Source organism: Bufo gargarizans, chromosome 3 (assembly GCF_014858855.1).
Source record: "Bufo gargarizans isolate SCDJY-AF-19 chromosome 3, ASM1485885v1, whole genome shotgun sequence".
NCBI lineage: Eukaryota > Metazoa > Chordata > Amphibia > Anura > Bufonidae > Bufo > Bufo gargarizans.
In genome coordinates this window covers 546,330,469-546,351,796 of record NC_058082.1, presented here as the reverse complement: position 1 = coordinate 546,351,796, position 21,328 = coordinate 546,330,469, and the positions used below count along the sequence as shown (strand labels likewise).

Below are 21,328 nucleotides of genomic sequence, written 5' to 3'. Positions count from 1 at the left end.
CTCTGATGTTTAACAAGATGTGATTTCTCAGTAAAACACTTATCACATTCAGGACATGAATATGGCTTCTCTCCTGTGTGAATTCTCAGATGTTTAACAAGACTTGATTTCTCAGTAAAACACTTCTCACATTCAGAACATGAATATGGCTTCTCTCCTGTGTGAATTCTCAGATGTTTAACAAGACTTGATTTCTCAGTAAAACACTTCTCACATTCAGGGCATGAAAATGGTTTCTCTCCTGTGTGAGTTCTCTGATGTTTTTCTAGATGTGATTTCTGATTAAAAGCATTTTCCACATTCAAGACATGAATATTGCTTCTCTCCTGTGTGAGTTCTCTGATGTCGATCAAGATATGATTTAACATAAAAACATTTTCCACATTCAGGACATAAATATGGCTTCTCTCCTGTGTGAGTTTTCTGATGTCGATCAAGATGTGATTTCACATAAAAACATTTTCCACATTCAGGACATAAATATGGCTTCTCTCCTGTGTGAGTTTTCTGATGTTTAATAAGAATTGATTTCCTAGTAAAACACTTCTCACATTCAGGACATGAATATGGCTTCTCTCCTGTGTGAATTCTCTGATGTCTATTAAGATTTGATTTAATAGTAAAACACTTATCACATTCAGGACATGAAAATGGCTTGTCTCCTGTGTGAGTTCTCAGATGTATATTAATATGTGATTTCATAGTAAACCGTTTCCCACATTCAGAACATAAAAATGGTTTCTCTCCTGTGTGAGTTCTCAGATGTACATTAAGAAGTGATTGGTGACTAAAATACTTCCCACATTCTGCACATGAAAATGGCTTCTCTCCTGTGTGGATTCTGAGATGTTGAACAAGATTTGATTTCTCAATAAAACATTTTTCACATTCAGGACATGAATATGGCTTTTCTCCTGTGTGAATTCTCTGATGTTGAATAAGATTTGATTTATGATAAAAACATTTTCCACATTTAAAACATGAAAATGGTTTCTCTCCTGTGTGAGTTATCTGATGTTTATCAAGATGTGATTTCTGATTAAAACATTTTCCACATTCAGGACATGAATATTGCTTCTCTCCTGTGTGAGTTCTCTGATGTTGATCAAGACATGATTTCACATAAAAACATTTTCCACATTCAGGACATGAATATGGCTTCTCTCCTATGTGAGCTTCTGAGATGTTGATCAAGATCTGATTTCACATAAAAACATTTTCCGCATTCAGGACATGAAAATGGCTTTTCTCCTGTGTGGATTCTGAGATGTTGAACAAGAGTTGATTTTTTAGCAAATTGTTTTCCACATTTTGAACAGCAATTTGGCTTCCTTGCTATGTGAGTTTCCAGATGTATCACAATATGTTTCTTTAGCTTAAAACTCTTCCCACATTTTGGACATGGAAATGGCTTCTCTCCTGTGTGAATTCTCTGATGTTCAACAAGTTCTACTTTTGTAATAAAAGTTTTCTCACATTCTGAACATGGAAATGACCTTTCATCCTCATGAATTCTCTTCTGCATATAAAGGTACGATTTATTTTTAAAATGTTTCCCACATTGAGAACGTGCAGACATTTCAGACAGTTTATGTCTAGTTTTACTAGTGACAATCTGTGATTGATTATCTTCTCCTTTATAAGAGGGAGGAAAAATTAGACGTCTATGGAAGCCTCTCACCCAGTCTTTACCTAGAAAAGAGCAATCATATTTATAACATGAGATGTTAAATCACATTATTTTACAAAGGTGTAACAACTATTCAGTAGCATGAAGTCAACATTTTTTATATCAGTAAAATATATCTAAATTAGAAACATTACTCATCATTTTAAAAATAGGTAAAAATCGCTGATTAAAGAAAGGTTGTTACCAGATTTTATTTAGCACAATTAGCTGTTGGTACTGGAGTCTTCCTCTTCTAGTTATCAAAGTTATTTCTTACCAGAGAAAACATCTTGAAATTTTACAAACAATATGAGGAAACATTTGTGATATTTTCTCCGCCAGTTTTGTGGCATAAAAATATGGCCACATATAACATTTTGTAAAATTTTCAGACATTACTGGAATTTCAGACGAGGAGTAAAGGGTAGGTCAACATTATAGATTAGAACACTTTTGTGCCTTATTTATGTTGAGTGATACTTTAACCACTTTCCTACCGCCGCATGACTACGTCACTGGCGGTAGGCTTTTATCTGTAACCTGACGTATAAAAGAGTTGGGTTACATCGCGATCTCCCGGCGGCCCTGTGCCGCCGCAGATCACTGTGACCAGCACTGTCATTAGACAGCTGCGGTCACAGGAAGATGTGCCGTGGCCAGCAGGAGCGGTGTGCTTGTAAGGCCTCTTTCACACAACCGCATGGCTTTTTCAGGCCCCTTTCACATGGGCGAGTATTCCACGCGGATGCGATGTGTGAGTTGAACGCATTGCACCCACACCGAATACCGACCCATTCATTTTGCTATGGGGCTGTTCACATGAGTGGTGATTTTCACGCATCACTTATGCGTTGCGTGAAAATCGCAGCATGCTCCTCTTTGTGCGTTGCGGTGCGATAATCCACGCAACGCAGGCCCCATAGAAGTGAATGGGGTTGCGTGAAAAGCAAGTGCGGATGCGGTGCGATTTTCACGCACGGTTGCTAGGTGACGATCGGGATGGAGACCCGATCATTATTATTTTACCTTATAACATGGTTATAAGGGAAAATAATAGCATTCTGAATACAGAATGCATAGTCAAATAGCGCTGGAGGAGTTAAAAAAAAAATACATTATTTAACTCACCTTAGTCCACTTGTTCGCGTAGCCGGCATCTCCTTCTGTCTCCTTTGCTGAACAGGACCTGGGGTGAGCATTAATTACATGAACAGGACCTATGATGACGTCACTCCGGTCATCACATGTTCCATCACATGATCCATCACCATGGTAAAAGATCATGCGACGGACCATGTGATGACCGGAGTGACAGGTCCTATTTATGTAATCAATGCTCTCCCCAGGTCCTGTTCAGCCCAGGTCCTGTTTGACTATGCATTCTGTATTAAGAATGCTATTATTTTCCCTTATAACCATGTTATAAGGGAAAATAATACAATCTACAGAACACTGATCCAAAGCCCGAACTTCTGGGAAGAAGTTCGGGTTTGGGTACCCAACATGCGCGATTTTTTTCACGAGTGCAAAACGCATTACAATTTTTTGCACTCGCGCAGAAAAATCGCGGGTGTTCCCGTAACGAACCCGCACATTTTCCCGCAATGCCCGTGTGAAAGGGGCCTCAGTGTTTTGAGGTCCGTTTTTCACTGATCCGTTGTTCCATTTTTGTATTTCTGTTGTGTTTCCGCTTCTGTTCCGTTTATCCGTTCCGTTTTTCCATATGGCATATACAGTATACAGTAATTACATAGAAAAAATTGGGCTGGTTATAAAATTTTCAATAGATGGTTCTGCAAAATTGGAACGGATACGGAAGACATACAGATGCATTTCCGTATGTGTTTCTTTTTTTTGCGGACCCCCAGGTCCTGTTCAGCCCAGGTCCTATTTGACTATGCATTCTGTATTCAGAATGCTATTATTTTCCCTTATAACCATGTTATAAGGGAAAATAATACAATCTACAGAACACCGATCCAAAGCCCGAACTTCTGTGAAGAAGTTCGGGTTTGGGTACCCAACATGCGTGATTTTTTTCACTCGAGTGCAAAACGTATTACAATGTTTTGCGCTCGCGCAGAAAAATCGTGGGTGTTCCCGTAACGAACCCGCACATTTTCCCGCAACGCCCGTGTGAAAGGGGCCTCAGTGTTTTGAGGTCCTTTTTTCACGGATCCGTTGTTCCATTTTGTATTTCTGTTGTGTTTCCGCTTCTGTTCCGTTTATCCATTCCGTTTTTCCATATGGCATATACAGTATACAGTAATTACATAGAAAAAATTGGGCTGGTTATAAAATTTTCAATAGATGGTTCTGCAAAATTGGAACGGATACGGAAGACATACAGATGCATTTCCGTATGTGTTCCTTTTTTTTGCGGACCCATTGACTTGAATAGAGCCACAGAACGTGATTTGCGGGCAATAATAGGAAATGTTCTCTCTTTTAACGGAACGGAAAAATGGAAAAAACGGAATGCATACAGAGTACATTCCGTTTTTTTGCGGAACCATTGAAATTAATCTTTTCGTATACGGACCTCTGATAATGTAAAATGTTCGTGATACAGCAGTCAACCAGAACTCAGATGATATAAAATATTCGATAATATGGAATATTCGATAATATAAATGTTCGATGATATAAAATATTCGCACTACGATAATGACCAAAGGTTCTCCCAAACACCAAGGCAGTATATCAGGTAATTATCAATCTCAAATGCAGGTAAATGCTGGGAGCATATAGAGCAGCGTCATTATCGTAGTGCGAATATTTTATATCATCGAACATTTATATTATCGAATATTCAATATTATCGAATATTTTATATCATCTGAGTTCTGGTTGACTGCTGTATCACGAACATTTTACATTATCAGAGGTCCGTATACGAAAAGATTAATTTCAATGGTTCCGCAAAAAAACGGAATGTACTCTGTATGCATTCCGTTTCCGTATTTCCATTTTTCCGTTCCGTTAAAGAGAGAACATTATCCGTGTCACGAATGTTGTCTGAGCGGTTCGATATTTCCTGTAGCAATAGCCACGCCTCCTCAATTGGGAGATAGATGTGGGTAATACCAAACGCATTTCGGGGTTTAGAGTAATGACTCCTTCATCAGTGGCAGTTCTCTAAACCCCGAAATGCATTTTGTATTACCCCCATCTATCTCCAAATAAAAGAAAAATGCACATCGAACGATTGAGGAGGCGTGGATATTGCTACTGGAAATATCGAACCGCTCAGACAACTTTCGTGACACGGACGAAACCCTGATTCATCGGGTGGTCACGTGCACTTTAAAGATTGGCGTGGAATTCAAACACAAGCAATAGCCCTTGAGACCGGGACCCCGATTTCTACAGGAGGTACACCGTGTCGAGGGCAACGAAGTCCACTGAAGTCCCGGTAAGATTGTGCAAGTTTGTTCAAAAAAGTGATTGCATTTTGTGGATTATACAGCGGGACGACGCTGTTTGTATCAAGTGAGATTGACGCTTCTCTATATGCTCCCAGCATTTACCTGCATTTGAGATCGATAATTACCTGATATACTGCCTAGGTGTTTGGGAGAACTTTTGGTCATTATCGTAGTGCGAATATTTTATATCATCGAACATTTATATTATCGAATATTCCATATTATCGAATATTTTATATCATTTGAGTTCTGGTTGACTGCTGTATCACGAACATTTTACATTATCAGAGGTCTGGTTGACTGGTTCCCAGAGATCTAGATCTCTAAATTGACCAATTGGATACATCATTTTGATTCTTTTTATTGTGAATACGCATGTATACATATGTATATGTCCACATTCTATGATTGCTGCTATTAATTTTAACATCAATATCCGTTTATTGACCTATTTATACCATCAAATTCATTATTTATTATCTGAATATTATTTTACATTCAATAAAATCCCAATACTACAGAGAGTGCCCCACTATTATTTATTATTCATTAATTTTTGATTTGTCAGACTGGGTGTTGTCTGCCATTGGGAGCACCCCTAAGCGATTCCCAATCACCCGAGTGCAACATAATTCCATATTTACATTAAAGAAACATGGACTATGAATTGATTCAGTCTTTGATTGAGACTTTAACCCCTTAAGGACCCTGCCACATTTCACCTTCCTGCCCAGGCCATTTTTTGCAAATCTGAGATGCGTCACTTTATGTGGTTATAACTTTAAAACACATTTACTTATCCAGGCAATTCTGAGATTTTTTTTCTCAGAATGAAGTGAATGGGTTGGATTCAGTGCTGGTGCATTGTTCACCTCATGCATTGCACCCGCACGGAATTCTCGCCCGTGTGAAAGGGGCCTTAGAAATTTAGAAGCAAATCTTGAAATTTATCCGAAAATTTCCAAAACCCACTTTTTAAGGACCAGTTCAGGTCTGAAGTCACTTTGAGAGACACACATAATAGAAACTGTAAGGAGCCCCTGCTCGCTCTATTCTGCTCTCACGGCACTCCCTGATGTGACCACAATATTGCTGGTTCCGCCGTTGATGATTTGGCCTCAAACGACCGCTCGTGTCGTTTTAATTCTCACAGAACTAACACCAGTCAGGCTGTATGTGAGTTCAAACTGACAAAAGTCTTTATTGAATGCATCACATATATTTATATTGACAGTTGGAACACCTCTTTTAATTGGTAAATTGTAAAACCCCCTCTGATTGGCTATGCAAATGAGGTAAGCAGGGATTAGTTCAAGAGCTTGGCTGGGAGGCAGATGGGTGTGGCCATTGTCACAGAGAGATTCAAACCATGACAGAAACCACCCAAAAATGACCCCATTTTAGAAACTACACCCCTCAAGGTATTCAAAACTGATTTTACAAATGTTGTTTACCCTTTAGGTGTTCCACAAGAATTAATGGAAAATGGAGATGAAATTTCAGAATTTCACTTTTTTGGCTGATTTTCCTTTTTAATCAATTTTAAAATTTGCCACTAACAAAGCAAGGGTTAACAGCCATAAAACTCAATATTTATTGCCCTCATTCTGTAGTTTACAGAAACACCCTATATGTGGTCGTAAACTGCTGTACAGACACACGGCATTGCGCAGAAGGAAAGGAATGCCATATGGTTTTTGGAAGGCAGATTTTGCTGGACTGGTTTTTTGACATCATGTCCCATTTGAAGCCCCCCTGATGCACCCCTAGAGTAGTAACTCCAAAAAAGTGACCCCATTTCTGAAACTAAGGGAAAAGGTGGCAGTTTTGTTGGCACTATTTTAGGGTACATATGATTTTTGGTTGCTCTATATCACACTTTTTGTAAGGCAAGGTAACAAGAAATAGCTGTTTTGGCACCGTTTTTATTTTTTTGTTATTTACAACATTCATCTGACAGGTTAGATCATGTGGTATTTTTATAGAGCAGGCTGTTACGGATATGACAATACCAAATATGACTACTTTTTTGGTTGTTTGTTTCAGTTTTACATAACAAAGCATTTTTTAATTTTTTAAAATTTTTTTGGTGTCTCCACGTTCTGAAAGCAGTAGTTTCAATAATTTTTTGGGAGACTGTCTTGTGTAGGGGCTTATTTTTTTCAGGATGAGATGACGGTTTGACTGGTACTATTATACTGTGCATATGACTTTTTGATCGCTTGCTATTACACTTTGTGTGATGTAAGGTGAAAAAAATGGCTTTTTTGACACCTTCTTTTTTTAACTGTATTCACCTGAGGGTTTAGGTCATGTGATATTTTTATAGAGCAGTTTATTACAGACGCGGCGATATGTGATATGTATCCTTTTTTTATTTATGTAAGTTTTACACAATAATATCATTTTTGAAACAAAGAAAATTATGTTTTAGTGTCTTCATATTCTGAGAGCCATAGTTTTTTCAATTTTTGCAGGATCAGATGATGGTTTGGCACTCTTTTGGGGTGCATATGACTTTTTGATCGCTTGCTATTACACTTTGTAAGGTGACAAAAAATTGCTTTATTGCCACAGTTTTTATTATTATTTTTTTATGGTGGTGAACTTGAGGGGTTAGGTCATGTGGTATTTTTATAGAGCCGGTTGTTAGACATGGCAATACCTAATACGTATACTTTTTAAAAAATTTACTTACATTTTACACAACAGCGTTTTTGAAACAATTTAACAATGTTTTAGTATCTCCATATTCTGAGCCATAGTTTTTTTTTACTATTTGGGTGATTATCTTATCTAGGGGCTCATTTTTTGCGGGATGAGTTGATGGTTAGATTGGTACTATTTTGGAGGGTATACACCTTTTTGATCCCTTTGTGTTGCACTTTTAGTGATGTAAGGTGACCCAAAAATGTTTTATTTAGCAGTTTTTATTTAATTTTTTTGAAGGTGTTCACCTGAGGGGTTAGGTCATGTGTTAGTTTTTTAGAGCCAGTCGATACGGATGCGGCAATACCAAATATTTGTACTTTTCTTTTTTCCCCTATTTTTTATAATTTTTATCCCCTTTATTTTGGCAAAAGGATATTTTTTTTTATTTTTTACTTGAAACTTTAAAAAAAATTGAAAACTTTTTGTCCCACTCTGTGACTTCACCTTTTGGGCATCTGATCCCGTTTACAATGCCTGACTGCAGCTGTGCAGGGGTTAATGCGCAGGCATCAGCCAGCGCATGCAGCAGGGGTCCGGCTATTTAATGACTGACGGACCCCTGCCGCGGATCGGGCGGGCGCAGCTCCTGCACCCGCCTGATCACCATGACATACATGTTTTTCTCTGGTCCTTAAGTCACGGCCAGAGATGACGTACATGTTATCTACATTTTTTTACTTAAACGCTGATGGCAATATTATAATCTGCGGCAGTTATATCAAATATAGTGAGCTTAAATAGAGCGGGACTATTGACATTGCATTTGAGAAACAATAATTGAAGATACCTTATTTGAGGATTGACTGACACCTTGATGTTTATACCATTGGTTCATCTGGATCTGGAGGATTGCAACTAATGATACTCATTGATTTATGCTGCTAATCTGAATTCTCATACTGATACTGAACTGGAGGAGTACAACTAGTCCTACTTTTATATGCTGCTAATTTGATTTCTAATGCTACTTTAGATCTTTTATGTACGTGACATTATATTAACTTGCTATATATTTATATATTTTACATGTGTGGGTTTATTTCATGTAATCAGTTTAATAAATAATACGTTACTCCAATTGCAAGTGTGCCTGCTAATAATTCAAATAATTCTTGTAGACAGAACTCAGATACTAAATGGCAAGACTAGCGAGCACATAGACAAGAAGTGCAAATTCAGACACAGACTTGGAAAATAACCCCTCGAATGGAGAGACACACGCCGCAATATAGGATTTCACCCCCAACAAAGTTAATAAGGGAATTTTATAAGGGAAAATAATAGCATTCTTAATACAGAATGCTTAGTAAAATAGGGCTGGAGGGGTTAAAAAAAATAATAATAATGTAAATCACTTAATCCACTTGATCGCACAGCCGGCATCTTTTTTGTCTTCTTTGCTGTGCACAGGAAGAGGACCTTTGATGACGTCACTGTGCTCATCACATGGTCCACTCACATGGTTCATCACCATGGTGAGGGACCATGTGATTGGATCATGTGAAGTGATGTCACCACAGGTCCTTAGCCAGCAGTTCATCATTACAGAAGAATACAGAGATCCGCAACTACGCGATCAAGTGTACTCAGTGAGTTATTTAAAAAAAAATTAACCCCTCCATCACTATTTTACTTTGCATTCTGTGTTCAGAATCATATTATTTTCCCTTATAACCATGTTATAAGGGAAAATAATACAGATCGGGTCCCCAGCCCGATCGTCACCTAGCAATCATGAGTGAAAATCGCACCGCATCTGCACTTGCTTGCGGACTCTTGTGATTTTCATGCGGCCCCATAAACTTCTATGGGGCCTGAGTTGCATGAAAAACGCACAATATAGAGCTTTGCTGCAATTTTCACGCAACGCACAAGTGATTAGTGAAAATCACAGCTCATGTGCACAGCCCCATAGAAATGAGTGGGTCTGGATTCAGTGCGGGTGCAATGCGTTCAACTCACGCATTGAACCCGCGCGGAATACTCGCCCGTGTGAAAGGAACCTTAGAGACATTCCATTGTCCCCTGCATTTATCCATTGTCTTCCTTTCCTGGGGCGGTCCGCATGTGAGCCAGTTTCTTTGTAGCGCTTGATGGTTTTTGTGACTGCACTTGGTGACACTTTCAAAGTTTTCCCAATTTTTCGGACTGACTGACCTTCATTTCTTAAAGTAATGATGGACACTCGTTTTTCTTTACTTAGCTGCTTTTTTCTTGCCATAATACAAATTCTAACAGTCTATTCAGTAGGACTATCAGCTGTGTATCCACCTGACTACTCCACAACGCAACTGATGGTCCCAACCCCATTTATAAAGCAAGAAATCCCACTTATTAAACCTGACAGGGCACACCTGTGAAGTGAAAACCATTTCAGGTGACTACCTCTTGAAGCTCATCAAGAGAATGCCAAGAGTGTGCAAAGCAATAATCAAAGCAAAAGGTGGCTACTTTGAAGAACCTAGAATATGACATATTTTCAGTTGTTTCACACTTTTTTGTTATGTATATAATTCCACATGTGTTAATTCATAGTTTTGATGCCTTCAGTGTGAATCTACAATTTTCATAGTCATGAAAATAAAGAAAACTCTTTGAATGAGAAGGTGTGTCCAAACTTTTTGTCTGTACTGTATATTGCTGTTTCTTCATATATTCTTGTAGTACGCCTGATGAAGGGACTGGTGATGTCCCGAAAGCTCGCTAAGTAACATCATTACTTCTATTTTTGTTAGCCATTAAAGGGTATCAAACCTGCAATACTCTTATTTTGTTTCTCTTAATGAGAGCACTAAACTAGAGCACTACTATAACCCACAAACCCTACACTGTCTGATACATCCCATATTTACAATGGCACTTGGCCGGGCTGCCCCCTTATTTATACTAGTTATGGAAAGCCTCATTCAAAAAATTCAAGAATCTTCTAGAATTTCTAGATGATTTATTACTATTAATCACTGACCCTTCTTGTGCTATTTTCTATGTTCTAATTCCTTTTCATATATTGGGTGAGGTTTATAAATTTCAAATTAATCTATCCAACAGCGGATAGTGTATGCCACTTTTCTGGCATATTTTGTCTCCTTACAGTGAAATAGATTTACAAATACCTGAAAACACCAACAGAATTTCAGCATGCTGGAATAAATGCCACCTAATTAATAAGAAAACTATAAGCAAAAAAGCTTATGTCCTACATTTCCTATAGACCTTCAGATTACACCTGAAGCTTATGATTTTGCCACAAACAGCTATATTTGAACCCAGACTTACAGACTGCTATAAATGTGTATAAAGAAAATAAATTTGTGCAGTAAAAACGAATGAAACCAAAGTGGTTATAACTGCTATCAAGTGGAGTGTGCAGAGGATTTTGTGACACATTTGAAAAAGTTAACCAACATCTTAAGACTTCAAAGTAAAGATAGAAATGGCTACATGTATAGCAGACTGGAGCTGGAATAATGTGCATCAAATATCTGTAACCAGAATTTTAATAAGTTGAGACAAGAATTGGCTAAAACCAGAACATGAAAAAAAGTCAAGAGTCATGACAATTCTGCCAACATGAGACACTGACCGGAGCAAGGCACAAAATATTTTTTTTGCGCTCACGTTGGTAGATGAAATGTACTTCAAACAACCTGACACATTATCAGAATTATTCTAGGCACAAACATGTTAATACTTCTGCTCCACTGTTCCTCAAACACAACACAGATTGCAATATGTTATAATTCCTTCCATTTACAGTCAGTTTGGAGATACTTACCAGACAGGGACCCTCCACACACTTAATACTTGATCTCCACTCAGTGTCTTCTCCTCAGCAAGTCAGTGATCCAAGTAAATTCCTTTGGTGAAGTCTAGCTTTCTGAACCATGCTTGGGTCTTTTATACCCCTTTGGTGGATATAGCTATCTGCTCCTCCTCTTCCCCCAAGAAACGCCCAGGTTCACCTTCATAATTAATCAAACATTTCATCATCAGATCTGGCTTCCCTCATTACAATATACAATGGAAGAATAATGGTACCACCTACATATCAACCAGTTTAGCATTTTCTGGGATCCTGAGATGGTCCTTCATTTACACATTGTATTTGCAGGGTAGAGACCTATTGTTCACACTCCTATTTAGCATCTGTAGATTCCTGGGATACTATGAGACCTTTTCATATGAGAATCAGTGTAAACAATGAGCATTTTACATCCTGATGAGATGCATCCCAGACATGCATCCACATGACTCTCCATCTATAAATCACATATATGAAATACTCCATATTATATGCAGTATAACAGGTTGTACGACTTTTATTATGCAAAGGACATTATTTTTTATATATATATAAAAAAAATATATATATTTTTTGGTTCCAAAACTATATATTTTTTTAAGATAAAAGAAAGAAAGGTACTATACATAATTGGTCACATGATCACATTTTATTCCTACAAGGTGAACCATCTGAATAAAATACCAAGATACTGTTTTTTGTTAATTCCACTATCCAAAAATGCTCTATAAATGATAAAAAAAAGTAGTAATGCAAGTCGTACAAAAACAAATCCTTTCAAACTAAAATTTGAAAGGCGCAATAGAACTCTTTAATTATTTTGCATATAGAAAAATGTAAAAAAAAGCAATATAAGTTTGTTACTTTTGTTTCAAACTGACCCACAGAAAAAAGTAATTCTGTCACTAATACAGCACGGTGCACACCATAAAAACAAGCTCCCCAAAAATTGCAGAATTGCTGTTTTTCAAGCTGTCCCTTCAAAAAATGTAGGAGTAATAGAAGTTATGGAAGCAAATACAGTATAAAAGTTATCGCATTTAAATATTTAGTTGGTAAAGCAAAAAATGCTGTGTCCTTATATAAAAAAGTCACAGAAAATAACACAATAGAGGCAAACCTTACATATGGACTAAGTCCTCATTCTGATATAATAAAATCTCAGAATCTCAGCCAATATATTTTGATTAGAGATGAGTGAAGTTCTCTAGAATTTGATTTGGCTGCTTCACAGAATTTTACAAACCGCATTTCTATGCAATGACGAGGAAGGACGATGGTGCTATCCCCTCATTGAACCCCACAGATGTCAGGTTTATCGCTGATTATGGAATCTGAGTTGAATATTAAAGCATTTTAGTGTTTTCCAGTTTTAAAAAAAATGTACTTACCTCATCCATTTGATCACAAAGAGTCCACCACAGCCATTTTGTTTGGAGATCCAGCACAAACTTTCTTGTAGTATGTGATGACATCAGCCAGTGTGGTGACGTCATGCTACAATCTTTAAGCAAGATCACTGCGGTGGTCTCTTATCACTAAAATGGATAAGGTAAGTATGATTTATTTATTTTTTTACCAGCATTTCAGGGAAAATCAATTTGTTACCACGAAGCACAAGGAAATTCAGCTTCACGGAGAATTTAACTTTTCCTGAACTTCGGAGAGAAATCCACTTCATCAGCTTTGATTAGCTCAACACTAATTTTGATCGAAACACATCTGTGCCTGCCTACCAGTGCCAAGGTGGTCTCAGTCAGTCATGCTCTCCTGAATGTAGATGCCAAATGGCACAGATAGGTTTAAAGTAGGTCCTGCCTCACTGAGACCTCTTTGGCGCTGGTAGGCAGGCACAGATTTGTTTAGATCAAAATTTGTGCAAGATCTTTAAGAAAGATGGCAGCTGGCCTGTCGCGAGCGAATAGATCAGTATGGTATACTGTATAAGTATAATTTTTGTTGTTGTTTTTTTACACTATTTTAGGTTAAAATGATTTGTTACCATGAAGCACGAGGGAATTCGGCTTTGTGACTAATCGAATTTATCCTGAAATTCAGATCTAAGTCCACTTTGAAGACTTTGGTTTGCTCAACGTTAACCAAAATATATCAACTGAGAGTCTCAGATTTTATCATATTAGAAAGTGGGCTTAGTTCATATGTAATGTGTGCATCTATTGTGATACTGTGATTTTTCATTAAATAATGTACATTCGCATATTAATTTATTACATTGTGCAGGATGTTTTTTAGATATATTTACTTATATACCAAACTAGGCTGCATTATTTATTTATGTGATCTATCTTATAAATGAAAAATAAACTTAATGTCATTGAGACAAATGTAATTTAAAAAGTTTTACAAATATTCAAACATTGACACACGAGAATGTGTAGATGAGGCCGCGCCTTGTGTATCATCTACCACATACATAGAGACGTGTGATTGTCCACACAACAATAGTGAGAGATTGTCACCTGCACATTAGCTTCACAATGACAACTACTCCCATCATTCAGATGGAAATTTTCTTTCCCCAGATAACAGTCCAAGGGTTGGTGAAAATAGAGCAAAAGTCAAAATTAAAAGTTATCTCCCCTGCCTGTGCAAACTTCCTTTTAGGCCTCATGCACACGGCCGTTGACCAGCCGTGGCTATATTGTGGCCCTCAAAGCGCGGGACTGCAATATGTGGGCACCAGCCGTGTGCTCCTCGCATTACGGATGCGGACCCATTCACTTGAATGGGTCCTCAATTCAGATCTGCTGTGCGGAATGGAGGCACGAAACCCCACAGAAGCACTTCGGAGTGCTTCCATGTTGTTTCTGTCCGTGCCTCTGCACCGCAAATTTTTTTTATTTTTTTTGCGGTGCGGACAGATCGTTCACCCATTCAAGTTGAATGGGTCTCGATCATTCCCGGGCGCCGCACAGATGTTGCCGGTGCATTAGGGACCGCAAATTATATGAGGCCTTAGGCTAATTTTTCATGAGTTTTTTCTGTCCAAGAAATATGGTCCATGTGATGGCCGCATTTCCTGGCTTCTTTAATGTCTTCTACAAATTTCCTCCACCGTTTTCTATACACCCATCAAACTATGTTTTTTCAGCTAGTTCATCCTCCATATTGTAATCTTTTTTTGAATAACAGTTTTTATTAAATTTACATAACATAACTAAAAATATAATCAATATAAGTTTCTTAAGCCACTGAGGAAGAGGTGAGGTCACCTCGAAACGTGTCTGGCGGACTAAAGGAACCAAACTACAGACCGAATTATCCTGCAGGATTAAAGATTAAAGACTTCAAAAAGTAAGGACCATACATGATCCACAACAATCTTGTCTTTTCTCGTCCAATACTATGACAGACACTGACAGCTGAAACTGATATACTAGACATGCTCTAGGTCTGGGTGAGAAGCTTAAGGCCCCTTTCACACGGGCGAGTTTTCCGTGCGGGTGCGATCCGTGCGGCGAACGTATGGCACCCGCACTAAATCCTGACCCATTCATTTCTATGGGGCTGTGCACATGAGCGATGTTTTTAACGCATCACTTGTGCGTTCAGTTGAAATCGCAGCATGCTCTATGTTGTCCGATTTTGACGTGACGCAGGCCCCATAGAAGTGAATGGGGTGTGTGAAAATCGGATGGCATCCGCAAGCAAGTACGGATGCCGTGCGATTTGCACGCACGGTTGCTAGGAGACGATCGGGATGGAGACCCGATCATTATTATTTTCCCTTATAACATGGTTATAAGGGAAAATAATAGCATTCTGAATACAGAATGCATAGTAAAACAGCGCTAGAGGGGTTAAAAAAAATAAAAAATAATTTAACTCACCTTAGTCCACTTGCTCGCGAAGCCCGGCATCTCCTTCTGTATCCTCTGCGCTGAAGTTGAACAGGACCTGGGGTGAGCTGCTCCATTAAATATCGGTTAAGGACCTTCGATGACGTCACTCCGGTCATCACATGGTCTTTTACCATGGTGAATCACCATGGTAAAAGATCATGTGACGTACCATGTGATGACCGCCGTAGTGACGTCATCGAAGGTCCTTAACCGATATTTAATGGAGCAGCTCACCCCAGGTCCTGTTCAACTTCAGCGCAGAGGATACAGAAGGAGATGCCGGGCTTCGCGAGCAAGTGGACTAAGGTGAGTTAAATTATTTTTTTTAACCCCTCTAGCGCTGTTTTACTATGCATTCTGTATTCAGAATGCTATTATTTTCCCTTATAACCATGTTATAAGGGAAAATAATACAATCTTCAGAACATCAATCACAAGCCCGAACTTCTATGAAGAAGTTCGGGTTTGGGTACCAAACATGCGCGATTTTTCTCACGCGAGTGCAACGCATGACAATGTTTTGCACTTGCGCAGAAAAAATCACGCATTTTCCCGCAACGCACCCGGCTCTTATCCGGGCAATAAAACTGACGCCCGTGTGAAAGAGGCCTAACTGTGAGAGGGACGCCTCTACAGCAAGCACAATTGAATTCTACAAGTGACTACATATACTGAACAATTTACTCAAAATCACCCATAGACCTATACAGCCTCAGTGTTCCATTGTAAACACCAACTACTTTATGGTATGAATTAAGGCAATATACGAAAATTTGGGCGATTATAATACAAATATTCTGCAATTAACTCAGTACTGGATTGTGTTGGATTACCCATAAGAACAAAGAGACAAGTATACTTGGCAAATTTTCGGAACTACATTCGTATAATATCCGAAAATTATATACAAAAGATTCTAAGGATACTTTTCTGCTAATCTGATTTTTTTATCCGATTTTTTACTGGATTTTTTACCTGAATATATATTTGATCTTTAATAAATTGACTCTATTATTACATTTGTTGTCCACTGATATATGGTTATATACTTTTTATACTGTGTGTTAAATACGATATATTGTTATCTGTATTGTTATCCATTTTTTATCTACAATATTTTATTCATTTTTAATTTGTTTTAATCTAAATAATAAATGTGTTATATATGTATGAAACCCAGATGGTGAGTGCCTGCTGATTATTTTATATTGATAGATAGTAATTTAAATACACAGGACCATAGGGTCACAATTACTGGACATTCCCACCACGTAGGGAAGTAAGATCCCATTGAGAGTTATATCTCCAGCAGCTTGTGGGAAAATCATGGGAAATCTTATTGATGAATGAGGAGTATGATACCACCTGTATAATATTTTCCTAGAACTTTCCACATGACCCACACATTTAGTGAGTTTGGAAATAGAGGTGAAGGCCTCTTTCCATTGATTGTCTGATATCTGTTCATTGAGATTTGCATTCCAAATATCCTAAATGTGTGACCGAGTATTGGTTGTGGTCATTTTTAGGTATTACACTTTTTGTGTTGTAAGGTGACAAAAAAATAGCATTTTTTAACACCTTTTTTTTTTTTTATGGTGTTCATCTGAGGGGTTAGGTCATGTGATATTTTTATACAGCAGGTTATTACGTACCAGGCGATAACTAATATGTATACTTTTTTTTATTTATTAAAGTTTTACACAATAACAGCATTTGTTAAACAAAAAAAAAAATCATGTTTTAGTGTCTCCATATTCTGAGAGCCATATTTTTTTTATTTTTTGGGCGATTGTTCTAGATGTAAGGTGAAAAAATTTTTTTTTTTTTTAGCACAGTTTTTATTTAACTTTTTTGACAGTGTTCACCTGAGGGGTTGTGTCATGTGATATTTTTATAGAGACGGTAAATACGGATGCTGCGATATGTAATATGTCTACTTTTCAATTTTTCTCTATTTTTTACAAATTTTTTACTTTATTTTTGGAAAAAGGACACTTTTTTTACTTGAAACAAAAAAATATATATAAAAAAAACTTATTTTTTCACTATATTTTACAATTTATATTTGTCCCACTTTGGGACTTCACCTTTTCAGGGTTTGATCCCTGTTTCAATTCAGTACAATACAATACATTCTGTATTATACTGAACTGAACTTGCCTAGGAGAATTAGCTCTCAGACTGGATCTCCTGGGCTTCCATAGGCTGGCAGCTCCTGTGTAAGGCATCGGGGCTGCCATAGCACCCATCGACCCCCTGCCAGTGCAGAGCAGGGGGCGATGGAGTCAGAGGGAGATCCTCCCTCTGTATAGCCGCACGTGCCGCGGTCAGCACTGACCGCCGCACGTGAAAGGATTAATCCGCCGGCATCACACACACAGGGATGCCAGCGGATGCAACAGGGGCCCGGCTATCAGTAACAATCACAGAAAATAATGAACCATAATAATAGATGCAAGCATAGCATTCATAAGTTCAGGCAGGTCCTACGCTAAACCTGCCTATGCTGTTATGCATTTATGTTCAGGAGCGCAGACCCCACACATATAGTGTGTTGCTCCTAGTTACCTCCATGTGCAACAGCAACCGGTGGGAGGAGGAGCACACACATCTTAGAATATCCGGGGGATATTAAAATCTCCACCAATTAGTAGTGAACCCTGTTTAACCAGCTCAGGACCGCCGAACACAGGATTGCATTCTGGCGGCGGCCCGGATGTTCCTCCTGGATGTGCCGATGCGTCCTCTCCCGAGAGGCGAGATTTCCTGTGAACTCACGCACACAGGAGCGCGCGTTCAAAGAATCGGACGGTAAACCAGTGGATCTACAGCCTGCCAGCGGCGATCATTCGCTGGCAGGCGGTAGATGTGATTTTTTTTTAACCCTTGAAAGGTATATCAGACGCTGTTTTGTAAACAGCGTCTGATATACCTGCTACCTGGTCCTCTGGTGGTCCCTTTTGCTTGGATCGACCACCAGAGGACACAGGCAGCTCTGTAATAAGTAGCACCAAGCACCACACTACACCCCCCGTCACTTATTAACCCCTCATTAACCCCTGATCACCCCCCTGTCATTGATCACCCCCATGTAAGGCTCCATTCAGACGTCCGTATGTGTTTTGCGGATCCATGGATCCACGGATCCGCGGATCCGCAAAACACGGACACCGTGGATCTGCAAAACACAGACACCGGCAATGTGCTTTCTGCATTTTGCAGATCCGCACTTTGCCAGAACTATATAGAAAATGAATTTTCTTGTTCGCAATTGCGGACAAGAATAGGACATGTTCTACTGGCTCTACCAAAAACGCAGTGTTCGCCCGATGAGGCCTGATCTTGTGCGCACACTTGCATTCAGTCCGCCCCACCGCAGTGACAGATTTTTTTTTTTCTGATCACTGCAAAAACACTGTAAAATCGCTGCGGCGCTATAAAGATCACTTTTGAGGGGCATGGCGAGTTCATAGAAGATTTATTTATTTTTGGCACAAGTTAGCGCAAATTATTATTCTTATTTTTTTTTCTTACAAAGTCTCACATTCCCCTAACTTGTGACAATAAATAAAATCTCACATGAACTCACCATACCCCTCACGGAATCCAAATGCGTAAAAATTTTTAGGCATTTATATTCCAGACTTCTGCTCACGCTTTAGGGCCCCTAAAATGCCAGGGCAGTATAAATACCCCATAAGTGACGAAGTAACGGAATCAGGGGGCACACCAAATATTATACGGAGTGCAAGGGGCGGTGAAAAGAGCATGAAACAATATCACCTGACCCAAGATAGAGTCACCAGAACCACCCCATAAATGCACATCCGACAATGAATCAATATCAAAAATATATATAAAGTTTATTAGACACACCAACAGACACATTAAAAAATTGTATACAATTAGAACAAAGTGCGGTATGCAATCGATAATATGTAACCAACACATACAGGTCTACTGAGTTGCCAAACCATAGGCATATGCGTTATAAACCAGCGTATAAAAATCCAGTGTAGAGCATAGAGCAAATATGTCATAAGGTAAGACCACTAAAAATGCAGACAGACCAAAATGAGGTCAAAATAAGAGAGCCAAATCTACACGAGCAGCTGGTACAGTGGACCTGGGAGAATGAGAAAGCACCCAACACGTATCGCCGGAGCAATCTGGCTTCCTCAGGGGTAAAGAGCCAAATGCTGGGGCATCACCTTATATGGGGTAATGAATAAAGTTGAAATCACATTCACCTGTGCAGCAAAGAATCAATAAACGCCATGTAAAAACATGCAGGACGAAGCATGACCGGATCCCGGAAGTAGGAAGTCCACATAGTCAGCAGGTGGAACGCATATGCGTTCCACCTGTCAGATCACAGCCGTACATTGGAAATAGCAAGAGATCCGGTGGCACGATATAATCTAATAAAATACAGTAAACGCATATATATAGATCAATATTATTATTAATAGGTGCCCCAATGTGGAGGCGGACATACCACAGAGTGTCCGAATCTTTAGTATACAGCGATCCAGCACGGATGTGTAGAGCACATGACCGGAAACCAGATGCCGCGATGGACCGCATGGTGGAACGCAAAGTGCGCTCCACAGAGAATGGTGGAGCGCACAATCCGCTCGTCACACAGGGGAGGGAAGGGAGGAGGGGAAGAAAGGGGGAGGACCTGGGCAATACATGATACACGGGGGAATGCAAAAGAGCCTATTAAATGAGGGGCCAAAATCGTAAATACAATCAATGTGTTATACAATGGTGTTATATAATGAAATAAGGGTCAATGTGAAGTGGTGATGTTATGCCTGAGCTGGGGGCATGTTATTAGACATATCCAATTACAAAAATAGAGAGTAGATAGAAATATGGATAATGATAACAATACAGAGTCCATATATCCACGTTAGCATGTAAGCAAGCAAAAGAGTATATGCATGTGTAGAAAAACGAACTATGGACACAGGACCTGAAATTTCCATCCTGTATACACAATAAATAAAACATAATTAAATAACTATATGCATAAGTATTATTACCATAACAATAAATACCCCATAAGTGACCCCATTTTGACAAGAAGACACTCCAAGGTATTCCGTGAGGGGCATGGCGAGTTCCTAGAATATATTTTTTTTTGGCACTTTTTTTTTTTCTCTTACAAAATCATTTTCCGCTAACTTGTTCCCAAAAAAATATATTCTAGGAACTCGCCATGCCCCTCACGGAATACCTTGGGGTGATTTCATGTAAAATTGTATTTTTTTGTCACAAGTTAGTGGAATATGAGACTTTGTAAGAAAAAAAAAAATCTTTTTCCGCTAACTTGTGACAAAAAATAAAAACTTCCATGAACTCACTATGCCCATCAGCGAATGCCTTAGGGTGTTAGGGTGTCTACTTTCCGAAATGGGGTCATTTGTGGGGTGTTTCTTCTGTCTGGGCATTGTAGAACCTCAGGAAACATGACAGGTACTCAGAAAGTCGGTGTGCGTAAATTCACATTTTTGCACCATAGTTTGTAAACGCTATAACTTTTACCCAAACCAATAAATATACACTTATTGCATTTTTTATCAAAGACATGTAGAACAATACATAATTCATTTATATAGAAATGTAGTTTTAATTAAAAAAATTGACAACAGAAAGTGAAAAATTAGTTCATAGTTGTTAGGAGCATATAAGTTTGCTTTAGTATAAAACTCATTATTGATAAAGTCTACTGTTATGACATATCTACCCTTTTCGTCAGCAACAACAGTATGACATTGAAAAACCAAGCCGTTTTTAGCACCAATAAATACACCCTTTTCTTATTTTGCACATGGGAAAACAA

General features: G+C 38.6%; 1 protein-coding gene across 1 annotated transcript; it reads right to left on the bottom strand.

Annotated features, from left to right (window-relative positions):
- Nucleotides 1–492: 492 nt before the first annotated feature.
- Nucleotides 493–5,262, bottom strand: LOC122931772 (gastrula zinc finger protein XlCGF17.1-like; the record flags this gene model as incomplete). The annotated part of the gene is made up of 3 exons (XM_044285831.1): nucleotides 5,223–5,262; nucleotides 1,361–1,692; nucleotides 493–1,197 (listed from the first exon to the last, which is right to left on the bottom strand). Coding segments are annotated over exons 1-3 (1,077 nt in total), but the record flags the coding sequence as incomplete, so codon positions are not given.
- Between the last annotated feature and the right edge of the window lie 16,066 nt (nucleotides 5,263–21,328).